The sequence below is a fragment of the Dipodomys merriami genome, unplaced genomic scaffold (assembly GCF_024711535.1).
Source record: "Dipodomys merriami isolate MVZ:Mamm:240054 unplaced genomic scaffold, mDipMer1.0.p SCAF_55, whole genome shotgun sequence".
Taxonomy (NCBI): Eukaryota; Metazoa; Chordata; class Mammalia; order Rodentia; family Heteromyidae; genus Dipodomys; species Dipodomys merriami.
Window position 1 is genome coordinate 1,285,534 of NW_027206124.1, and position 24,620 is coordinate 1,310,153.

General features: G+C 48.4%; 1 protein-coding gene across 3 annotated transcripts in view; it reads left to right on the forward strand.

Annotated features, from left to right (window-relative positions):
• The first annotated feature begins 4,400 nt into the window (after positions 1 to 4,400).
• Positions 4,401 to 24,620, forward strand: part of Csf2rb (colony stimulating factor 2 receptor subunit beta) — a 38,799-nt gene continuing 18,579 nt past the window's right edge. The window contains exons 1-2 of one of the 3 annotated variants that reach the window (XM_069999440.1): positions 4,401 to 4,467; positions 23,975 to 24,177. In XM_069999440.1, the coding sequence (XP_069855541.1) occupies positions 24,090 to 24,177 (88 nt within the window). In that variant the 5' untranslated portion in view covers positions 4,401 to 4,467; positions 23,975 to 24,089. Of the gene's footprint in view, positions 4,468 to 11,742; positions 11,778 to 17,891; positions 17,958 to 23,974; positions 24,178 to 24,620 lie in introns of those variants that run through there. The other 2 variants (XM_069999441.1, XM_069999439.1) reach the window with 2 other exon arrangements.

The window sequence follows — 24,620 nt, forward strand, 5'->3', positions numbered from 1 at the left end:
GGGAGGGTGGGGAATTAACAATGCACTCACAGGCAGAGTCTAAAGCTGGTCACAGGTCCAAAGCTGCTTGTTGGAGCTGCTTTTCTCTTACTAGTCATTCTATGTGTCCTTATTCCCTGCTGGTACATATCTTCAATATTGATCTTTATTCCTGTGGGACTTGAATTCATGTGAAGTTTGTCTTTATTGGGACTAAAGGTAAGGAATAACAAGAAGCACCTGTGTGAAACCCCTGCATAAGCTTTTCCTTAGATGAGAGGCATCGGTCACTCCAGCCAAGAAAGCCACTTCTTTCTCTACCTATTGGGTCAATGGCATAGGCACTTCAAATGACTCTACTGTTTTTTGTTTGTTTTTGTTTTTTGCATTATCCTGCAAGTTTTGGTAAGCCTCATCGTCATTCAATAGCAAGTATTCCTTAAATTCAATTATGACCACCTTCTTCCAGCTAGCAGTTGTTGTAAAGTGTACTTTAAGAGTCCCAAATGTACATGTTATCAACATATTTTTAGAGATAAAATGCAACCTTATAGAAAGTGCCCATTGGGGTTTGAAGATGAACCCCCAAGGGCTTCTATGTTAATACTTGCTCCCCAGCTGATGGAGGCTATGGTAAGTCTAGGAGAGGTTAGTGGGAGGAAGGAGGCCCCAGGGGGTAAGATGTGAAGGTTACTTCTGGTCCACATCTCTCTTTCTTTCTCTCTCTCCTTCCTGACATATGAGATGATCAATTGCCATCTACTCTACATTCTCATTGCCATTATGTTCTGGCCAATCCATTAACAACGCCACTTATCAGGGGTCTACCTAAATATTCTGTTAGGATGGTTGGGAGACGTAAGTATCTCTCACAAGGGCCTACCTCCATCACGATCGTGCCCCAGATCTCACTTCCAATACACAGGCTATGGGGGAATGAATTTAGAACAGACAGAAAGATATGGATAAAATATATAAGCCAACTACATATATACACCTTGATAGAAATTGTAGCAAATTAAATCTAGCATGGTATAAGAACCACACTACAACAAGGAAGGTTTAACATTTAAAAATGTATAAATAGTATTTGCCTTCATATTGAGAAGAAGGTAGAAAAAGTGATAGGATTATTGCAAAAGATGTGGAGGAAATAATTTTATATACTTGAATGACCATCATGATTTAAACTGCACACTCTACACATCCACACATCTCTTAGACTAATTGGGATAAAAGAGATGACTTTAACCTAATAAATGCTGTCTTCAGCAAGCATTGTTCACAGTGGAAAACAGAAAAATAAGAGCAGTTCCTTTAAGCAGTTCCTTTAAGGAGACAGGAAAAAGGCAAGAATACTCATTATTGTTTCCCTGTTCCATACCGAAGGCCCAATCCAGCAGAGTATTAAAACAAAATTACAGCATAAGAACTAAAAGACAATAGCTATTATCATTCACATTTGATAGAATTGTCTATTTTTTAAAAAAATCTAGAATGTAAACAAGCAAATGGTTAAATACTGAAATAGAGTTTCATTATGTGGCTAATTACATAAAGCTAAAACTTGATTGTTTCTCTAAACAACAGCAATAACTAATTTGAAAAAAAGTAGAAAAGAAGTCACTTCCAACATCAATGACATCTTTAAGATACCTGAAAATAAGCCTGTGTGAAGGTGTGTAAGATTTGTGTATATAAAATTATATAGCACAGGAGCTGGGAAGGTGGCTCAGTGGTAGAGTGTCTGTTTGCCTTGCATGCATGAGGCCCTGGGTTCTATTCCTCAGCACCAGATAAGCAGAAAAAGCCAGAAGTGGTGCTGTGGCTCAAGTGGTAGAGTGCTAGCCTTGAGCTGAAGAGCTGAGGGACAGCGCCCAGGCCCAGAGTTCAGGCCCTACGACTGACAAAATAATAATAATTATTATTATTATATAGCACAGAAGGAAAATCAATGAAAGTTGAAATCGGCAGAAAAACAACCGTTGACCATGAACAGGAAGCTGATACCACAGAGATATCAATTGTCCTAACGAACTGCAGATCTTCACAACTTTGATGCAATTCCAAAAGTATTCCAACTGGAGATGTACCTCATGGTAGAGCACCTACCTAGCAAGCACAAGGCCCGCAATTCAAACCCCAGTACCACCAAAAGAATAATGTTTTTCTGCTTTGTGTTTTTTGTTGTTTAGAATCTCATATACTCATGTTACAATGAGGCAAGAAGAGCAGAGGACTTGAAAGAGCCAGAATACTCCTGGAGAAGAGGGAAGTGATGGAGGGTGTCCCCAGGTAAGCAAGACTTACTTAAAGCAACTGGAACCTGTGGTAGGCACAGAAAACTACCATTACCCTTGGAGTGACCTGCACATGTTAGTTTTGTTTTTGTTGTGTTTTGACAGTAGTGGGTAGGAACTCAAGGCTTATGCTTGCTAGGCAGGTGCTCTACCACTTAAGCCATACCTCCAGCCTTTTCTTGCTTTATTGTTTGGGGTTTATTTTGAGACAGGGTCTCACTTTTTCCCTCAGGACTAGTCTGGACTACAACACAGGTACAAACCACCATGCTCTGGTAAATGATTAAGATAAGGGGTCTCGCAGATTTTTGCCCAGGCTAGCCTGGAACTATGATATTCCTAATCTCAGCCTCCTGTATAGCTAAGGTCATAGTTATGCCTATAACCATGCCAAGCATATCCACATGGTATTTGATGTAAGATAGAGTTCTTCACAGAATGTAGAATGAGTTGTTATGACTTGTCTCCCTGCTGTGCTACAGAGCACTGGAAGCTATTCCGGTCTGTGCCTAACTGGGCTTTGGTGCCTGTTTTCCAGTTGCCTTGTCTCCCCACCTCTCCTGCTGCTTCCTGGCCTCTCGTTGTCACTATTCTATATTCAAACATTTTTTACTTTAAGCTTTCACTTAGGAGGGAGAACATGAAGGACTTGTCTTTCTCTGCATGGCACATTTCACCTAACAATGTTTTCCACTCCCATCCCTGGAACCTGGAACAGCTTTTGACATTAAGTAACACTGACTGGTCCTCTCTCCCACCTCCAGAGGGGCACAGCAGGATGAATGTCTACCTCTCCACTATGTTTGTTTGCTTGATGACAATTAATTATGAGAGGGAGCAACTTCTTGTCTTTTAAGTGACCACAGCTTCGGCAGGCAATCTGGAGACATGACCTGTGTGTTTCTCTGTTGTGTTGGTCAATGTGACAGAAATGAGGGATTTTCCTGACATGGGGCAGGATTAGGCTGTGACTTGGTGAACCTTTCCTTAGAGAAGAAAGACCAAGGCCGGAGCACATGTTTAGCACTGTTGTTGGGAGAGAACTGGAAATCTCTTCCTGGGCTGAAAACTCAGGGGAATTTCCACCTATGAAACTCTGGTTACTGCAAGAGAAGTGCAGCAGGCTATGACAGGAAATGTGATTTGGAGGTGATCTTCAGGTGAAGGAAAAGTAGAGACAACTTGATATGGAGGGGCAGTTGGTGCTATAAGGAAAGGTAGACAGATACCCACTGGGAGGCTGCTGGGAGATAAGAAGAGGGCAGACTGGTGGAGAGGGCAACTGGTCGCCTCCACCACTTTCTAGCTGGGTAACTTGGGGAAGACACTTGATTTCCCCAGGTGAAAAACAGGCTGGCAGTAACAAAGATCACTGACAAAGAAGTCATCCGGACTTTGACAAGCAACACTGGGCAATCTGAGACAGTGACGATGGCCCAGCTGGGATGGAGAGAGCTGGACCTGAAGAGCCAGGGAGAACACAGAGGCCTTGGCCAGCTTGCCCTGTTCCCATCACAGCCCTGCGGCGGGCCTGAGCCAGTTCCTTCCAGGAGAACGCGGCCCAGCAGCAAGAAGCTGCCCAGGAAGAAGCTGGCCATTTGAACAACGAACACTGGGCCCACGTAGCACCCGCTGGGATGCTGGGTGAGTCGGTCGGGTACCTGCACCACTCCTGCTTGGAAAGTGGGGTCTTCCAGGGACACCAGAGAGCTGGCAACGTGTACCGTTGTGCAGCCCTGAAAACTGGGAGCTCAGCCTCCTAGAATCCCCGGGACTGAGCCACAGTCTCTGCAGGGCCATGTTGATGGCGTGCGCGTGCGTGAGAATGTGTAGGCGCCTGTGCGAGGGTGTGGCGTGAGTCCCTGGGCGCATGCGTATGTGTTGAGTGGGCGAAGGTATATCAGTGCACATGCGTATGTGCACATGCTAGGGGCGGGGGTGCTTGTGCTGGTGGCGGAAATGCATCTGTGCGCATGCGTGTGTGCTTACGGGGCGCCTACGCGTCTGTGCGTGAGGTGCGCCTGTACGCATGCGTGTGGGCGAGGCGAGCCTCTGCGCATGCGTGCATGTAGAGGTTGGGGATTGAGGTGGAGAAACTCGAAGCAGCGGGAGCTCAGTGGGCCGAGTGGAGCGGGCTCTGACCAGGCAGCGGATCATCTCCAGGCGTGAAGCCGGACCTGCCCACCTGGTAAACACTTAGTGTCCAGTTGCCTTTCTGGCCTCACCAATCCCTGTGTGACAAGTTCGCATTTCCTCAGCGGTTGTGGCCTGGTGTGCGGTGGGCCCCGCGTGTCCCCGCGCCCCGCCCGCCCTTCCCTGATCCCGTCTTGTAAATCCTGGCAGGATATCACGCAGAGTGCTCGCCACCGAGAAACCCAGGGAATTCCACAGGAACCCACCCTCCCCACCCCCTCCCAGCCTCCATTTCCTAGCTTCCTGCCCGGGACCCTTATTAAGTGCTTATCTGGGCTCCACACCCATCCTTTCATGCTGTGCTTGCTCGTCCTGCCCCCCTGACCCTCCAGCCCCCCGACCTCTGTCTGCTGGCTCCCTGCGGGGAAGGCAGGCAGGCTGGAAAGTGGGACTGTGCCACTTCAGCCTGGCACCCTGGCCTCTTCGCCTCTTCCCTGGCCGCTGATGAAAACATTTTGCAGCCGTTCCCATGATAGCAGAACTGCCCCACTGGGTGACCCCACTTCCCCAACCAGATGCCAGCCCCAGCTGACCAGTGGCCCTCTTCAGAGATTTGGGGTTCCCCTTCAGAGGGCCCTTCTCTCAGCTTGAGTTTCTGTAATTCCAACATCTTTCCTTTGTCTCCCTTAGCCTAGCTGCTCCCAGCAGACACTTTCCTCTCTCTCTCTTTTCTCTTTCTCTTTACAACCCAAGGTCTTCCTCTTTGTGTCCTCCATCCCTCTCTCTCCCCCTCCTTATATTTATTTAGCTAAAGACTTTGTAACCAACAGTTCTTATCTATGTGTGTGTGTGTCCCAGTACTGTGGCTTGAACCCAGGACCTGTGTGTTGTCTCTTAGATTTTTTCACTCAAGGCTAGCACTAGACCACATGACTAGACCACACCTCTTCTTCCAACTTTTTGCTGGTTAATTGGAAATAAGAGTCTCACAGACTTTTCTTCCCAGGCTGTCTTTGAACCATGATCCTCAGTTCTTAGTCTCCCAGCAGCTAGAATTATGGGCTCATAATCTAACAATTAACTAATTTTATTAGTTAATTGTTTATGAAACATTCTCTCTGGTCAAATCCCAGATTTTTCTATGCCCTAGACTGGGCCTGGCAGACACATGAATATAAATTGGTTCTCACCATCTGTAGGGAACCAGAACTCGTAAGAATGCAGAATTCAGGCTGGGAAGGCGGCTCAGTGGTAGAGCGCTTGCCTTGCATGCATGAGGCCCTGGGTTCCATTCCTTAGCACCACATAAGCAGAAAAGGCTGGAAGTGGCACTGTGGCTCAAGTGTAGAGCTCTAGCCTTGAGCTGAGGAGCTGAGGGACAGCACCCAGGCCCAGAGTTCAGGCCCCACGACTGACAAAAAAAAAGGAATGCAGAATTCCCTTGGAAACATGCTGCTGTAGCTGTAGGGACACAAACCCTAGAGGCCACACAGGAGGGACCCCTTGAAAAGGGCAGGGTACAGAAAAGTTCAGAGACTGTGGGGACCATCCACATGGAAGGCCGTCCATAGGCCTTTGAACTCAAGGCCTGTGGATCTCACGACCTGACCCCACTCAGCCTCCTCACCGTCTTCCCCAAATATCAACTGTACCTGCATTCATCCAGTGTGAGTGGCTCCCTGCCCATCAGGCCCCACCCCAGTAATCATCCCAGGACACACACTGGTCACTTCCTGCTGGGTAGCTATCAATTCAAAGGAATCAAATTATGCAACAGAGACAGGAGAGTACAATTCTGGTCAAAACCACAGCCTAGAGATAAGTAGAGTGTGAGCACCGTGTGTGTGTGTGTGTGTGTGTGTGTGTGTGTGTGTGTGTGTGTGTGTGTGTGTGTGTGTGTGTGTGTGTCTGTCTGTGTGTGTCTGTGTGTCTGTGTGTCTGTGTGTATGCGCTGGACAGGCCCCTGTACATGGTGGCTGGGGTGGGATCTCCCAGGACAGGGTCGGTAGCTCCAGCTCTTCTCCCAGATCCCCTGCCCTGACCAGAGAATGCTGCAAGCCCCTCACACTGTGCAGGCTCAGGTCAGCCACCCCCTCTGGGATGACTGCATACCCACCTCATTCTTCCATCAACATAGGTATCTCACATATCCATGGTCAGAGGCATCTCCATGGATCTGTCAGTCCAGGACCCTCCCCAGGATCCTCCCTAAGGTCCCAAGTTCTTGCCTGGAGCATAACCATTAACCCCACAGAACAGTGATCCTAGTAATGAGCCATCTGGTTGCTGCCTGCGGTCCTCAACCCATGACTGAGCTGTTCCCCACATCCTAGAGGGCGGTTCAGATCCATCCTCACTTTTGGATCTAAGTCAGGATGGCTCTTCAGGGCCAGGGCTGTTTCTAGCGTCTTCTTGGACCTTCCATTCTCTCCCTCTGGTCCAGGGACTAGCTTGGTATGGGGCAGAATCTGGTCATGAGGCCTAGGACCAGACTAGTTTAGGGACTGTTTATACCTGAATTTATTTATTTATCTGGTACTAGGGTTTGAATTCAGGACCTTATGCTTGTTTGATCTGCTGGTGCTCTACCACATGAACCACACCTCCAGTCTAGCCTTTGGCCAGTTATTTTAAGAACAAAGGCTCCTGGGCTTTTCTGCCCAGCCTGGCTTTGAACTGTGATCCTTTGGATCTCAGCCTCCTGAGTAGCTAGGATTGCAACTATGTGCCATTAGTTCATAGCTCACACCTGAATGTTTTTGTCCCTTCCCATTCCAAGTTCCCTGTCCCTAAAACTCAAGATGGAGGCCTTCCTTGCCCTGCTGTTCACCAGCTCACTTCTGTCCTTAGCTTTTTCCACTCAAAGCTGGCAGTCTACCACTTGAGCCACACCTCCACCTTCAACTTTTTGCTGGTTAATTGGAGGTAAGAGTATCATAGACTTTTTTGCCTAGGATGGCTTTGCCCCACAGTCCTCTAGATCTCAGGCTGCTCTGTAGTTAGGATTACAGGTGTGAACTACCAGCACCCTGCCTCACTTCCACCCATGTACTCGGGTTCCCTGTGGTCAGTCTGTCACAGAATTACCCTGCTTTCCCACTCACTGAAACCAACCTGGGGTAGGGACACCCCCAATGCCTGCCATTGGTAATTGCCAGAAGTCTCTGACCAAGGCTCCTGCCCTGAGGCCTCTTCAGGAAGGGAACAGAGCAGCTTGGACAAGGATTTCATGACTGTCTCCCCCAACAGCTACTAGGTTATCTGCCTGCCCAGAACAGCCACTGACAACACATCTTCCTTGAACTTAATGCCTTAGATTCATTTCTCCTCCACCGGCTTAGCCTCCCAGAGCAGCAGGGCTGGGGCCTGCTCCACAGCTCCCCATTGTCAGCCTGCGTTCTCCTGCAATGGGAAGTTGAGAACATTTTATACTCTGAAGCCTGATCATGGCTCCCTGTGTCTGCACTCTTCTTGCTTCCTTGGGGTTTGGTGGTTGTTGACATGAGGCTCATATAAAGGTGGATGGGGCTGTGCAGAAAATCAGCAGACCTCAGACTCTAACCCAAACCTTCCACCACCTTCTCTGGGCTCTGCAACCCCTGGGTGGAGAATAGTGGAGGTGAGAAATGGTGGCAGGACTCTTAGAAGGTCAAGCGTCTCCCTGCCTGGCAGGCCATCTGTTACACACCTGCCAGTCTTCTGTGCCTCTGTTTCTTTGCCCTGTTGATCAGCTTGTAGAATGCTGCACATTTGATTTCTTTACCAATGTAAGATACCCGTGTCTTTTACAGGCTGTAGGCATTTCAAAGGCAAGAGTTTAATGCTGTGTTTGGACACCTGATACATGCTAAGGGTCTAGAGCAAAGGGCTTGGCACCCATTGGGCTTTCAGAATGGCTGCTGGAGGGAAGGAATGAGGAGAAGTCTAGGACAAAGGAAGGTTTGAATTTGAAGGTGGCTGAGGGAACCTGGAAAACACAAGAGAGAGAATGAGAAGTTGCATTGTGGAGGCCTTAGGGAAGGGCAGGTTTCAGAGCTGACATGGAAGTTGCTTTGAGATGGAAGGGAAAGGGTGGGCTCATGCACAAAGCATCCTGGAGAATGGCATCTGTGAGGCCGTGGTTTGTTTGCATAAGAGAGAGATGGCCTCTGAGCATCCCTGATCCCAAGGTGGGACAAAGTGTGAAATGGTCCCTGGAGTTGTGCAGCAGGGAGACCCCAAGCAAGAGCTTGGTGACATGAGGGACTATCAGATAGAAAGCTCCTAGAGGCCCAGTGAAGGCTTGGGTGGGGATTTGCAGAAGCGGCAGGTGCAGAGTGACAGATGTCTGAGCTTTTCCAGCAGAATAGACACAAATGCAGTTCTGGGCTCAGTTACTACCAGGAGGGACAGGTGGACGGGATACACATTTTTTTGTGGAAGGACACACTGGCTAGAGGTTGTCTGGCTGGGGAGATAACACATAGAGGTTTTGGTAGCTGCTGTTGCTCAAGAAAGGAAAAAGGAAGTCTGCTGTCTACCATGAAATAGAAGAAGATGAAAAGGATAATGGCACATAAAGTCCTAGGTAAGATCCACCACAGGACCCAGGACTCGCTGAAAAAAAGGGCCTTTGGAAGCCCTGTGGTTAGAATTTCTGTGTAGAGAGGCCCCACATGTGCTACCGAAATCCTGCCTGGATGTGTTTACCATTCCAGCCCAATCCCATCCTGTCCACTCGGTCCAGTTTGACCACATGTAGACATTACTTGAGTTCCTATAACTCCTTAGCACTGGGGATGCGAAGTAAATGGTGTGGTCCCAGCTCATGATTAGCTTGTCAGGCTAACAAGGGTAAGAGAAGTGTGAACAGTTACAGTGGAGTGTGTAAGACAGTAAATGAGAAGGAGGGCAGGGGTCGGGTCACGTGGAGTGTCTCATGGATGAGAGGCCATGGTGAGCCTCCCTCCATCATGGTTCTTCCCCTAGTTCCAGAGCTGCTGGTCAGAGGGCCAACAATGGGGACAGAAAGCTCAGGACCTGACACTCTGTCCTGAAATCCCTTCCTGAGTTACAAGAAGTAATGGCAACCTCAACTCGGCCACTCATTGGCTGTGGCCCGAGGTGCCACTTGCTGTGTGTGAGCTGGACGTGGAAGTTTGGAGCCAGGTCTGGTCCAGGCCCCCCTCGGCTGTCTGACTTTTCATTCTACTCACTGAGGTCAGTGAATGGAGCAGGCATGTTGAGTCCTGGGGCAAAAGCTACCATCCCTCACTGTCCCCAAGAACATTTTCCATACCTCTAAGGCCCAGTTCAGGGGACATGGGCTCTGGATTGTCCTCCGACCTCCGTGGGGATGGGTCTCTGCCTTCACCGTGCCGGGATCCTTGTGGTGTACAGGAAAGAGGTTTATGTATCACCTACTCTAAATCTTAAGTCCTGCATCATCTTCATAGTCTATATATACTGGCCATGGCAGGTGCTCAGTGCTGGCCCAATGAGGAATGAATGCCACCCAAGTCAGGATCTTACACTCTCCTCCAGAGTCCAGTGCCTTGACCCCACTCCTGGGACCCTGTCCTCTCTCCTTTTCTCATAACTCCAACTCAGTCAGTAGAACCTGGCTGGAGAAATTTTTCTTTCAGGGAAATGTGCTTTTGGGGAGGTATGGTTACTGGCGGCTTCTGTGTGAGACCCTGGGAACCGACATTGCAGTATTTTTCTCCTGACAGATGTGCACTGTTTCTGCTACAAGGCAGGCTGTTTGCTCCCCTGGGATGCATTTGGGTCCTCAGCTAGGTTTGGAAGCGTAACTTCTCGTATTTGGATGCCCTGGCTGGCAACCCAGGTGGGAGGTGCTAGTCAGCATTCATTCTCACAGTAAATCTGACAGAATTTCCTGTTTTCCCAGTATCCTCAGCATTCTATTTTTAATTTAATTTGGGATGGGGCACTGACGGAGAGTGAAGCAGTGCGTTTGAAGGTGATGGTTGTCTGCGCATCGGTATTTTTGTAGTGGAAGGGACATGTGGGGCACCCATGCAGTCACATCCATAAAAATACCAGTTCTTAGCCAAGTGCTAGTGGCTCACGCCTGTAATCCTAGCTACTCAGGAGTCTGAGATCTGAGGATTGTGGTTCAAAGCCAGCCCGGCCAGGAAAACTCTGTGAGACTCTTACCTCCAATAAACTACACAAAAAAAGCCAGAAGTAGTGCTGTGGCTCAGGTGGTAGAGCACTCACCTTGAGCAAAAGAAGCTCAGCGGCAGTGTGCAGGCCGAGTTCAAGCCCTAGGACCGACAACAACAACAATAACAACAGTTCTCCATTGTTCTTGGAACAAAGTCCCTGTGCAAAAGGCAAGGCAAGCATATTTGTGTTAATGTGTGTGTGTGTGTGTGTGTGTGCACGTACACACATGTGCATGCATGTCAATTCTGGGACTTCAACTCAGGGCCTAGGTGTTGTCCCTTAGCTTTTTTATTCAGGTCTGGTGCTCTCCCACTTGAACCACAGCACCGCTTCTGGATTTCATCTGATTAATTGGAAGTAAGAGTCTCTCAGATTTGTCTTCCTGGGCTAGGTTCAAACAGCACGTAGATCTCAGCCTCATCAGTGGCTAGGATTACAGGTGTGAGCCACTGGTGCCCAGCTAGCAGGTTAATTTTTTGTTCCATATATGTGGTTGGGTGTCTCAGAGGCTCTTGCAGAGGGGCCTCCCTGCCCCTCTCCTGCCCATGAGGGCTTCCCTGGCCCACTTCTCTCAGTTGCCTGGCTGAGGAGACGCTATGAAATGGAGAGTAGAGCTCTCCCGTGTCTCCACTTGGTTGCTGCAGTCCATTTCTATCTAATTTTCTGTGTTTTCCGTTTGTGTGTTTGTTTATGTATATAGTATCGGGGAGACAGATTCTATGATTTTCTTTTTTCTTTTTTCTCTTCATAGCAGTATAGGGGTTTGAACTCAAGGTCTTGCATTTTCAAGGCAGGCCCTTTACCATTTGAGTGTACACTCTAGCCTTCAGTTTTGGGGTAAAGTCTTGTACTTTTACCTCAAACCAAGATCTTCCTACCTTACACAGAGCTGGGATCACAGGTGTGTGCCACTATGTGCAGTTTATTGGTTGAGATGAAGATTCTTGATAATATTTTTGCCCAGGCTGGCCTTGAACCTTGATCCTCCTGATCTCTACCTCCCAAGTATCTGGCATGACAAGCATATGTCACTGTGTCTAGCTGAATCTATGTTTTTGTTGACCCTGTCATTCAGTCTGCACCGTTGGCAGTTCCTTGAAAGCTGCAGGCACACTTTGGACCAAAATGCTCACTGGGACGGCTCCACCAGGACACTGCCTCTTGAAATGACCTTGACAGCAGGTTTGGAAACAGGTTTGTGGAGGTCGTGGCTCTACATCACAAGGGCAGGCTGTGCCCTTGACCACAGCGGGCAGAAGTGTGGGGACTGGTGAAGAAACATCTAAGTTACTGCAGAGATGGTCTAATGCATCCTGCAGCAGCTCTCCACGCCCCCCACCCCCACCCCAACAAGTGCCTGAGCTGCCTCAGGGACAGTGAAGGGAAAGCTCCAACCCAACAAGGATGCCAGAGCTGCATCAGACACTGCGCCACTCCCTCCTGGTCCTAGGTGCCATACATGAGTTGGTGGCCCTTCCAGGAGAACTGTTACTACAGGCCATTTCTGCCACACGCCTACACCTGCAGGAGAGAGCACACTCACTGGGTCCCAACAGAGCTGCACAGACACCAAGAGAAAGCACAGGCTGTGAGTGACACCTGGGGCCCGTGTTATCAAGTCCTGACAAGTGATGGGCTGGGGTGAGGCTCGAGTGGTGACGAGCCTGCCTGGTGAGTGGGAGGCCCTGGGTTCAAATCCTAGTAACACCAAGAAAGGATTTGCTCGGGGATCACCTGCTGAGAAGAAGGCAGCCCTGAGTTCAAAATCCATACCCCCAAAGTAATCCCTGAGAAGTGGAATGAGATGAGTTGCTGCAGTGAGCACGTGCCACAGGTTGTCACCAGCCAGCAGATGTGGCCTCCACCAGAGACGCCACGGGCACCACGCCCTCTGCCCTCCACAGCGATCTGCTGTATGCCGGAGTCCTCAAACACATACACCGGTGTTCCTACATGTCTAGACATAGTCACAGACATCGTGTCATTTATAGAAGCCACAGGTGCATGGTCACAGCCCTTTGCTATGAAATGTATCATTGCCAAGACCCTCGTCTGTGAGTCATTGGATCCGTTGTATTTTTTATTATTGCTATATAAAGGTGAGTACAGAGGGATTACAGTTACATAAGACAATGTCACCCTTACCCATGCTCTCTCCCAGTTTTCTCCCTCCCATCCTCCCCCATAAGTTATGTAGTTCGTTTTCTTTCTTTCTTTTTTGTTTTTATTTTTTATTGCTATTATAAAGATGATGTACAGAGACCTGCTTACAGTTAATAAGTCAGGTAATGGGTACATTTCCTTTCATATAGTGTCTTCTGTTTCCTCCTCCCCTCCCATCCCTCCCTCCTGTCTCCGCCCACAAGTTATAGAGTTCACTTTCACCAGAGTCCAATGAGCTCTACTGCTGCACTTTGTCACCCCTTTTCCCTCAAGTTTTTTTTTTTTTTTTTTTTGGTCGGTCGTGGGACTTGAACTCTGGGCCTGGGCACTGTCCCTCAGCTCTTCAGCTCAAGGCGAGCGCTCTACCACTTGATCTACAGCGCCACTTCCGGTTTTCTGGTGGTTTATTGGAGATAGGAGTCTCACAGTCTCTCCTGCCTGGGCTGGCTTTGAACCGCGATCCTCAGATCTCAGCCTCCTGAGTAGCTAGGATTACAGGCGTGAGCCACCAGCGCCCGGCCCCTCAAGTTTTGTTCCCTCTCCCCCACCCTCCCAAAAATATACACGTGAATACACTGTATATAATGTAAAGAAAACAGAATGATCAAAAACTTTTTTTAAGTCTGTTTGCATATCTTGGAGTTATGTGTATTGTTTTATATAAAAATGAAGGCATTTCATCTTTGTGTTTCCCTCCTAAGAGTGTCCTTTTTTGGTCTCACTATGTGGAAGTATCTAGAATCCTATGCAGTTTAATCCCAGTCCACTTTAGATCTAATATCCACATATCAGAGAGAACATGTGCCATGTGTCCCTGTGAGCTTGAATCTGCCAGTTCTTTTACTGTCCCTTGGTATGTTCTGAGTGCTTCTTCCATGCCTTTGGTTTCTTTGTACTAATTTTTCTGCTTTATTCGCAGCTCCTGATACCCTGTTTTCTACTTCATTTGTTCAATTGCCTCTGCTTTCAACTGTGCCTTGCAGTAGGGACATAGAGTCTTTCATGTCTCCTAGCTCTGTTAATGTCAGTTCTCAGTATTAATTTCATCTTTCATTTCCTTCATGGAGGTGTGTAATGTTTCTGTCTTCTTATCTATGACTTGCATTTTCTTGGTCAGTTCCTCTTTGAATTCTGTTTTGTTTTGGGTCTGCCCTTTCACTTCATTGTCTGTTTCTCTCACCCTTGCTTTAATGGTTCTTTTGTTCTCCTGCGCCTCTTCTTTGCTCTCACTAGAGTCCTTCCCTGCTTTGTTGATTTGGGGAAATGGTACTTTGTCTTGACAGCTTGTAAATTTTGTGATCTTTTGCTGTAATTTACCCCTTTGGGTTCTGGCTTCGTAGAGGTTGTTAAGATTAGATATTAGGTTCGGTGGTCATGAGCTGTGGTTTTCTAGTCTTCTCTGGGTGCTGTGTAGTTGGTATCCCCTGGAGTGGCATGGGCAGGCTTTTGGGTCCAACTGAGTTCTGTCTCTGGCTGCAACACCCAAGGGTGTGGTATGCAGGGACTTGAACCCGGCACTGTGGACTGTTACTGGCTTCTTGTGCTTGTTTGTTTAAGCAGGCTTCTGGGGCCAGCTGGGTGTAGAGCCCCCAGTGCTGTGGGTGAGGGCATCCCACAGGTGAAGAACGGATGGGATTTGGGGGTCAGCTAGGCACAGACCCTGGGCAGTATGGGTGGGGGCGTCCCATGCCTGGATGCCCCGACTGGCTTTTGAGGCTGTGTGGTCTGGGTGTAACCCTCAATGCTGTGGGTGGCAGCTTCTCACACCGGGGGTGCACACGCAGTCTGGATGCATCCCCCCATCCTGCCATTGGAGGCTGGTGGCATTCTGTCCAGGGATGTAAGGTCCGGCTTGGGTGGGCACATCCTCCCCTCTCCACACCCCGTGACTGGTGGTGTCCCTCTGTCGCTCTGTCCCTCTCGTGAATATACAGATGGGTTGGCTGTACACAGCCCTCTTCCCCCGCCCCGCAGCGTATTGGGCAGCGTTAGAGACCCACCTTGACTGTTCAGGTATTAAGGAACCTGCCAAGGGGGGTCAGGACCCCCCTCCTTGTGCCCACTGACAACACTAGGGCACCCACAGAGACTGTTCCCAGGTTAGGGCCCCCCACCCCTCCTAGAGGCTGGTACTGTGCCGGCCTTCACTCTGTACTGGTGGCTGAGTTGGGGGGGAGGGGGCAGAACTCTGAAATTAGGGCCTTCTGGCCCAGAGCCCCAGGCTTTGTTCTTTGCCCACGCCCAATCTCTGAACCTATCAACCAGAGGCTGAATCGCTCTTGGCTGATCTGGCCTGAGACTGAGGCTGTCTCTGAGTGCCTGTCACCACACTTTTTCCTTGGTCCTGAACTCCCCATCGTGCGAACTTCTGACACAGTCTGACGGTGGAACTCTCACCTTCCCAGTGCAGGCCGAGACCAATGTGGTCTCTGGGTCCTGAGCTTGGGGTTCTGTCTCTTGTTTATGCTTCCTCCCCTACCTTCTTACATCGCACACCTACTTCTGAGCCAGGGGATAAGTTCCTCCCCAGCCCCCCTCACCGGCCACCTGAGGATGGGGAGCGTGTGACTCACAGAGTTTGAGGTTCATGTGGTCTCCATCCTGGGTTTTGCCTGAGAAGTCATTTCTCTGTTGCACCGCAGCTGCTTTCACGCCATGGGGGCTGCCTGTGTGGAGAGCCTCCGGGGAGATCTGCCTCGCGTGTCAGGCTTCCCAGAGTGGAGGTCTGCCCTGAATGTGCTTCCGTTCCTAGTGGGGCTCTTCACACCAAGCCACAATCCGCACGGAGCTGCACGCTGCGGCCTGGAGCGCTGAGGCCCGGCAGGCTGGCATGGAACCTGGTTTTGTGGACTTGTTGTATATTTTGCTATATATTTTTCTCCTCTTTCTGAGTTATACATTTGATTATTTGTTTTGTTTTATTTTGTTTTTGTTGTTGTTGTTGTTGTTGTTTTGCCAGTCCTTGGGGCTTGAACTCTGGGTCTGGTTGCTGTCCCTGAGCTTCTTTTTGTTCAAGGCAAGTGTTCTACCACTAGAGCCACACATAACTTCCAGCTTTTTTGAGTAGTTTTTTGGAGATGAGAGGCTCACGGACTTTCCTGCCCAGGCTGGCTTCAAACCACAATCCTTAGATCTCAGCCTCCTGAGTAGCTAGGATTACCAGTGTGAGCCACTGGTACCCAGCAAGTTTGATGTTTCTTGATTGATGCTTGGCTCTGACTGCTTGCCCTTCCCTGGCATCTGCTCCCAATCTGGATTCTTGGGATAAGGCCTTGTGTTTCTGATTGAACAGAGTTCTGGCATTGCCTTGTCTCTTGTCCACCATCTTGGATCTTCTTTTGGATCTACAGCTTTGTTGGGTAGCTCCAACATAGTGTAGACACCTGTGCTTTGTCAAGTTTTCCAAGACCCTTCTGTTGCCTGCCTGTGTTCCATTTAAACTGGAGTCAGGGTTCGTAATCGAGTGGGAAATACATTTTTTTGGAAAGGGCACATTTGTTAGGAGGTTTTGTTTCCTGAGATGGCAGGGGTTGGGGACAGACAGACTAGTGGCAAATGCAAAGCAAAAGGAGGCTTTCTTGGGTCCTGATGGATAATTCCTTCCAAAACTGAACAAGCAACTATACTTGTCAATAGGGTGTGAGCAGAATCAAGTGTTTCTGGTTTCTGGCCATCTTTGTGTATGAGTGTCCTAATTCTATTCATGAGCGTGCTAGACATGACCACATCAGTGAACATGCGTTCAGATTCAGGACTGTCTGGTGACACATTAACTTCATTGGACCTGAGATGCTACTCAGAGCAACCATTGCTCAACCTATGAGGAAATACCATTTCTCTTAATGTTGGAGAGTTGGGGTAGACAGATAAAAGGAGCAGACGCAGACCACAGATGCTGTGTGAGAATAAAAAGCTTTTCACTATTTCTACAGGATTCTTGGCCAGTGCCATTTGACGACTGTAAATATTTCTGAAGGAAGAGAGAACACACGGATGAGTTGATTTATTATCACTTCAACCCAGGAGCGGTCCGCATGCTGGCTGCGGCTCACTGAGGGGCTCCGACCGGCCATCCTGTGATTTTTCTGACTTCTGTTTTGGTTTCCCAGGCCTCAGTCCCCAGCCTGCTGAGGCCAGGCACAGTCACCTATCCTGCATTTATCTAAAATAATGAGCATCCATGCATCCTGCATCGTTTTTCATTCATGTGGATATTTTTGCATTAAGATGTGATTACTTATTTGAGTTGTTTTTGTTTTTGGTGGAGTGACTCACTCACCTGTTCTTCATCCGGCCAGTCCTGCTGTACCCAGAGCCTCATTCATTTATTCACTTATTCACCCACTCCGTGTTCTGTCATAAAGGGCCTTCTTCATGCTGGGTACAGGGGAGGGCGGGACATGTGAGCCAGATACAAACTCACTTTGAAGACTCACTTCAGGAAGGCGGCAGGGTACTAGAGGAAGGAACAAGGCTGACACCTATAATCCTAGCCGCTCAGGAGGCTGAGATCTGATGATGCTGGTTCAAAGCCAGCCCAGGCAGGAAAGTCCATGAGACTCTTATCTCCAATGAACTACCAAAAATGCTGGAAGTGGAGCTGTAGCTCAAGTAGTTGAACACCCGTCTTGAGCAAAGAAGCTCAGGGACAATATTGAGGCCCTGAATTCAAGCGACCCGGGAAAGAGGCATGCTAGGCTTCCAGTTGCCAGGGGAGGGGTAGGCTAGGGTCATTCCCCTCTCCCCCCTCCCTCCCCACCAACATCTCACTGTGTGTCTTCCCAGTAGCCCTTCTACATTTGCAGGCTTCTCTGGGAAAGCATGAGATAGGGTCCCAGGCCTGGAGAAGTCACACACAAGTGACACAAGGACATGTGCTAAGAAGTAGCGGGACATCAAATCCTCCCCTGGCGTGTCTGGCTCTGGGCTCAGACATGCTGTGTAGTTATTCCTGCCTCCCTTCGCTACCCTCTGGGGAATCTAGGAGGGCTGTGAGGAGGTAGCCAAGTCCGGCAAAGCAATGAATGTCCTGTGGTTTATTAGCAATAATGTCCCCATTTCTGAGAAGCTGATGATGCTGGTAAAAGGGCGTCTGGGCTTCCTCTTTCACTGTTTCCTCACCACAACGTCAGCATAAATAAAAGGAAGCCTGGGACGCTCTTGGCTGCCTAGAGGCTCCCAGTGGAGGCCAGCCTGACCCATGGCACGGAGGTAAGGCCCCGCTTCCTAGGCAAGGCTGGCTGTGGGGACAGCGAGAGTCCAGGAGGGAAACGGCCTGGGGGATCTGGGGGTTGTGGGACAGCCAGCTGCCTGGGCCACTAAGGTGTTCGTGGCAATGAGTGTCTCCTCCCTTCCTGAGGTTTCCTTCTGCTGAACCAGGCCTCCCAGGGAGGGAGGGAATGCATGTGTGTGTATGCATATGTGTGTGTGTGTTTGCATGTGTGCACCTGTGCACCAGGGGATGTGCACAACTACGAGGTGGTATTGTGCACAGACAGGGAGGCAAAGGAGGACCTCTCCCCCTCTCCCTCTCTCTCTGTCTCTATCTCTGATTCTCTGTACGTTCCTCCCCCCTCTCTCTTTCTCTTCTCTGTCTGTCTCTGTCTCTGTCTCTCTGTCTCTGTCTCTCTGTCTCTCTGTCTCTGTCTCTGTCTCTCTGTCTCTGTCTGTCTGTCTGTCTGTCTGTCTGTCTGTCTGTCTGTCTGTCTGTCTGTCTCTCTCTCTCATTCTCTATGTGTCATTTATCCAACATACTCTGCCCTGACTCACCCGTTGCTGGTTGGAGTTTGGGCTCGGGTGGGTTGAGGAACTGCCCCATCCCTCCTGTATGAGCCCCAGTCTCAGGCATGGTAGGGCAGGGCTGCCAGGAGCGCATAGGCTCTCACCCACCAGGCTCCATTGCCAGTGACTCTTAGATTTTTGCATAGTTTTGAAGTTTTCCTGTCATCTCTCCTGCTTCTTAATAGCTTAAAAGGGAGCCAACCGTCAGCAGCCGGCACTCTGTATCTCCTTTATCCCTGCGCCCATACAGCCAGATGCCAGTGCTGTGGGTGAGCATGAGTTTGTTGCTGAATGTGTTTAGTGTTTAACACCTGTTGTTGTTGAATAAAAGGAGAACAATCCAGAGTCATGTAGCATAGAAAGCAGAATCCCCAGCCGCTCCTTTCTTTCTATAGAATTGGGATTTTTGTATGACTCAGCATTGTATCACTTATTATTATGACATAGAAAATACTGACAACAATATTGACGTATAGATGTCACTGTTGACCCCAACAGACACAGCACTGGTTCCCAGAGCTTTCCTGTCTTCCCCATCCTGGACCCCCACATAGAAGGTGTCTGCAGAGAGATGGGACTCATGTCACATCCCTCAGACAGGCTGAGCTGGGGCAGTTTTGATTATTCAGTGTCTTGCTCAGTGCATTACATGGAAATTTGCTCACTCTCTCCTGACCCCTTTCCCTACCTGCTGGCCATTAAAGTTGCTCATCTTCTGATGTTTGCTAACCATTCCGACTCCATAGAGGATCACAGGAAACCTATTAAGCTGGTTTTTGCTCTGTGGTTTCTGACTTTAGTGACTTATGCAACCCCTCAGATTAAAGAAATAGATTTGATGCTGTTATTAGTTGAGTTTTGATGGATGTATGTGTGCACATGCACACGCGTGCGCGTGCGCGCACACACACACACACACACACACACACACACACACACGTTTGCAGACAGAATCTTACTCTGTAATCCAAACAGTCTCCTTGGCCTCTGCCTCTTATGTGCTGGGATTACGGTATACACCACCACACCCAGGTAGTTTTGTCTTTGGAATCTTCATTTCATCTTTGAATTCAGAGTTACGGGTTATGTGTAATAATCTAACTTTAAAAAAATTATCATCTGCTTGTCTTGAAATTATTCATGACCAGTATGAGTCCTTCCAGGTCTTAGTGATTTGAAAAGCCGCCATTCCCCAAATCATATATAGACTGGATTATTTCCCTATTGTTTTCTATCTACTGTGATGTTCCTTTTTTCCCCGGCAAACAGAGCCTAACTATCGTCTTTGGTTTGTTAGAATTTGGGAGCAGTCTGTTAAGCCCATGTTAAGTCTGTGTGGAGCCTTCATTCCTGCTGCACTGAGAACAGGATGATCTAGGGAAGGACGGCCAGCCACTGGAGATGGGCACAAAAGCTCCTCGTGCTCACTTTTACTGGGAGGGAGGGAGGGAGGGATGGAGGGATGGAGGGACAGAGGGAGGGAGGGATGGAGGGAAGGAGGGAGAAGCTAAGGTAGATTTCTTCTCAGAGTTTAGGTTTCATGCAGGCATACATGCTCTTCAAAAAGGACAAAGTCTTCAGTAAGTTTTCAGTTCTCCTCCTCTGACCACACAGCCAACCCCATGACAAAGTTGCCCAAGTTTTAGTTCAACTTTGTTGTGCGTTTACATGGTGTTTCTTTCCATAGTAACATTCTTTTTCCTATTTAACTGTAAGTCCCACTTGCTTTAACTCTAGCAATGTATGCTTTCCTATCATTTTGGAATTTGTCTTCTCAGAAATATACCTTAGAGCAATTTTTCTCCAGGAGAGATTTGAACACTTCCTTTGCTTTTATGTAACCAAAAAAAAGTGGAATGAGGGAGAGTAGTCCTGGGGTTCTTGAAGTCAGGGCCTTGCCCTCTCACTTGGCTTTTTCACTCAAGGCTTGAGTCATGCCTCCACTTCTGGCTTTTTAGGGGCTAGTTAATTGGAGCTAAGAGTCTCATAGACTTTTCTGCCCTGTCTGGCTTTGAATCACAGTCCTCAGATCTCAGCCTCCTGAGTAACTATGGTTATAGGTATGAGCCACAGGGCCCTGCCTCACAAGTATCTCGTTTTGTTTTGCTTTAAATTAAAAAACCCAAGAAGTCAAAATAACTTTATTCTGAGATGACATGACCCCATATATAGGAAACCCCAAGGAATCCACAAAATCTCTTAACAAATAAGGTACTAAACAGTGCTGAAAAACAAATTCAAATAAAGCTAATGAACCAATTCAGAGCCATTTCAGAACACGATGTCAGAACCCAAAAGTCATTTATATTTCTGTTCTCTGGCAAGGACGATCAAAAAGGAAATTGAGGGGGCTGGGAAGGTGGCTCAGGTGTAGAGCGCTTGCCTTGCATGCATGAGGCCCTGGGTTCGATTCCTCAGCACCACATAAGCCAAAAGTAAAAAGCCAGAAGTGGCGCTATGGCTCAAGTAGTAGAGCACTAGCCTTGAGCTGAAGAGCTGAGGGACAGCGCCCAGGCCCAGAGTTCAGGCACCACGACTGGACCCAAAAAAAAAAAAAAAAAAAAGAAATTGAAACGGCAGTTCCATGTAAACTAGTGTATAAAAGCATAAACCGAGAGTAAATTCAACCAAGGAGTTGAACACCTTGTAGAACTGAAATTTCAAATCCTTGCTGAAAGACGTTTAAGAGCTAAATAAATGGAAAACATTCTTTGTTAGTTGGTGTGAAGACTCACTATTGTTAAGGTGCCGGTTCGGCTGGGTATGTAGATCAGTAGTAGGCTACTTACCTAGTGTGTGCACAATCCCCGGGTTTGAGCCCCAGCCCTACCCCCAAATGCCAGTATAACCCCTGGTAATCTACAATCCCTCTCAAGTGCCAGCCTCCTTTTATCTTTTTTCTTTTTGGTTTTGAGACAAGGTCTTTCTGTGTATCTTAAACTGGCCTCAGATGCCAGTCTGCTCCTCTTACATCAGCCCTCGGAATGCTGGGATTACAGCTTTCTGACACCATACCCAGCTTGCTTGCTTGCTTGCTTGCTTGCTTGCTTGCTTGCTTGCTTTCCCTGCCTCCCTCCTGTCCCTCACATCCATCCATCCTCCTTTCCTCCTTTCCTCCTTTCTCCTTCCCTCCTTTCTCCTTTCCTTTCCTTCTTCCCTTCTTTCCTTCCTTCCTTCGTTTCTTCCTTCCTTCCTTCCTTCCTTCCTTCCTTCCTTCCTTCCTTCCTTCCTTCCTTCCTTCCTTCCTTCCTCTTTCTTCCCTTCCTTCCCCTTTCTTCCTTCTTTATTTCTCCCTCCTTTTCCTCCCTCCCTTCCCCCCTTCTTTTTTCATCCTTTCTTCCTCCCTTCCCTCTTTTAGTTCTTTCTATTGTAGTTCCATTTATTTTGTGTGTTTAATAGACCCTATTCTTAGAGCAGATTTAGGTTCACAGCAAAACTGAGTTCGCATACAACCCTGCACCACTACCGCCATGCACACAGCCCTCCCCCACGCAAACACCCATGTCCTGTGGGCCACAAACCCCTGAACCTACACTGAGGAGCCATCACCGCAGAGCCCAGTGCCTCCCAAAGGCTCCCCATTCTACGGTTGTTGCTTGCTCTGGGGTTGGAGGAGTCACGGTGACATGTGTACAGCATCCTTCACCTCCCATGGAGTCCTTTTTGTCTCCCTGAATCTCCTCCATGCTCTCTCACCCACCCCTCTCTCCCCAGGCCCCTGTAATTGCTGATCTTTTAAAAGATTTTTATTAGCATATGCTAATTGAGAAGGAGCATTGGCTGACACTTCCATGCATCCCTGCAGTGTTCCAGGTCAAACTCACTCTCTTGTTTTTATAAACTGCCACCAGCTTATGGTGTTTTGTGATATTGGCTTTGACAGATTAAGACATTGGAGCAGACATTTTTCCTCCACATTTTATCCTTTGCTTTGTGATTCAATTATTTGCATAAAACAGAAGATGTTGGTTTGATTGCACTTTTATCTGTCAGACTTTGCCTCTGATTTCTTTTAAGTGTAAATAGGGTAAAGCTATTTACTTCTGTAACTTAAATATAATGTGATTTCATTTTTAGCATTTACATTTTTATTTAAGAACATGTTTGGAGAATGGTATGTGATGGAGATTTGGGCTGGTTTTCAATATTACTTAATTCTCCTAGCATTTTACTAATTTTTAAATTATCTTTGAGTCATTGTACAAAGGGGTTACCATTCAACATCCACTTTCTGAGTAGAATACATCTTGATTAATGTCACTCCTTCCAACATTCTCCTCCATCTTTTCCAACCCCAATTTTCCTAGTTTCATAGGATATGCATTGATTATTACAATTGCATTCTCCCCCAAATTTCTCTCTTCTCAGAATTTTAAATGGAATAGTCTATCACTGCACATTAATCTGATTCCCTCCTCATCATGCAGGACATTCTTGAATAAAATAGAGTTTGTTTCTAACCAGTATGCAGATAGATAGATGATAGATAGATAGATTGATTGATTGGTTGATTACATATGAATGGGTGGACAGATGGATAGATGATAGACCCTAGATAGAAAAACAGACACATGGATGGATGTATAGATGGATGATGGGTAGATGGATAGGTAGATGAATGAATACACGATTGGATAAATGGGTGAATGGATAAATGGGAGGATGGATAAAAGGGTGGATGGATTATAGGTCAATGGATGGGTAGATGGATAGATGATGCATAGATGGATAGATTATAGATAATAGACAAATATGTAGATGGATGGGTAGGTGGATTAATGAGTGAGTGGATGGTTGGATAAATGGGTGGATGGGCAGATGGATGGTGAATGAATGGGTGAATGGATAGATACAGATGGATGACCAGGTAGATGATAGATAGATGATAGACCATAGATAGAGAGGAAGATAGAGACAGCACACACATTTTGTGTGATGTTTTGAACATTACTGGAGAAAGGGCAGCTTGCTAGGTCTTCTTTGGCCTCTGGGTACTTCCCTGGTAGTCTGAAGGAAAATGGGGAAATCCCCAGGCTTTGGGAATAGGGAACTGATTGGCAGAGAGTGTTGGGGAAGAAATGGCAAATGCAGCAGAGGCGGGAGAGTACCCATCTCCATGCCACAGAAGAGGGCGCACAGGGAGAGAAGGAGAGAGGCAGGGGAGGGAGGGGGGAGAAGAAAGTGATCACACTGGGATGGCATATCCAGCTCCCAGCGCAGTAAGGGCTGGCACACACCGGGCCTCCCCTTAGCTGTCCTCATCTCTGGCCACTGTACTAGCGTGCAGAGGGTCCCAGTTGCAGTGACCAGACAGCAAGCCCATCCCCTCCAGTTCACACCCTCGGAGAAAGGGGATGTGCCTCAGGCCACCTCCCTGGACTCTCAGTGCATGACCAAGCTGGCCCTCTGTGTCAGCACAGAGCTGACACAGCCCATACTGTCCACAGGCACAGAGGAGGTGGAGACTCCAAGAGAAGAATCTCCAGAGCCAGAGACATGGACCTGGCCTAGCTTCCCACCAGGGGAAACCCAGACAAGCCTGTGCCACCCACTTGTAGGTCCATGGGTGACCAGGAGATGGCGCCAGTCTGGGGTTTTCTCCACATGGCCCTGCTGGCTGTGTGCTGGAGTCCCAGCTTGGTGACAGAAGGTGAGTCTGACAGATAAACCCCTTTCTACCCCTCTCACTGCTAGATCTGAGGGGGGCACCCCCCATAGACTCGCAGATATCGGCAGCCTCGCCTTCTTCCCCCGCTCTGTCCCTGGTCCCTCATCCCTGCTCCCACAACCCTGCCCAACTTTTCCTGGTCTCTGTGGGGTTCACACCCAGCCATAGAGTGTCTCCATAAATTGTTACCACATTCTGTAGAGTGTCCCCCACATTCCTCTAGGCTGCTCCAGCCTCTCCTCTGACCTCTTCCCCACTGTACCCTCTGCCCCTCTGCTGACCGCTGCTTCCCACCTCCAGCCCCTGTCCCTGGGAGGACGGTGCCCCAGGTTTCTCTCCCTCCCCAATCCACAGCAACTTCCACGAGGACTGAGTGTCGCATCCTCTCTGCTAAACCCAGGCTGAGACTCACACCACAGTATAGG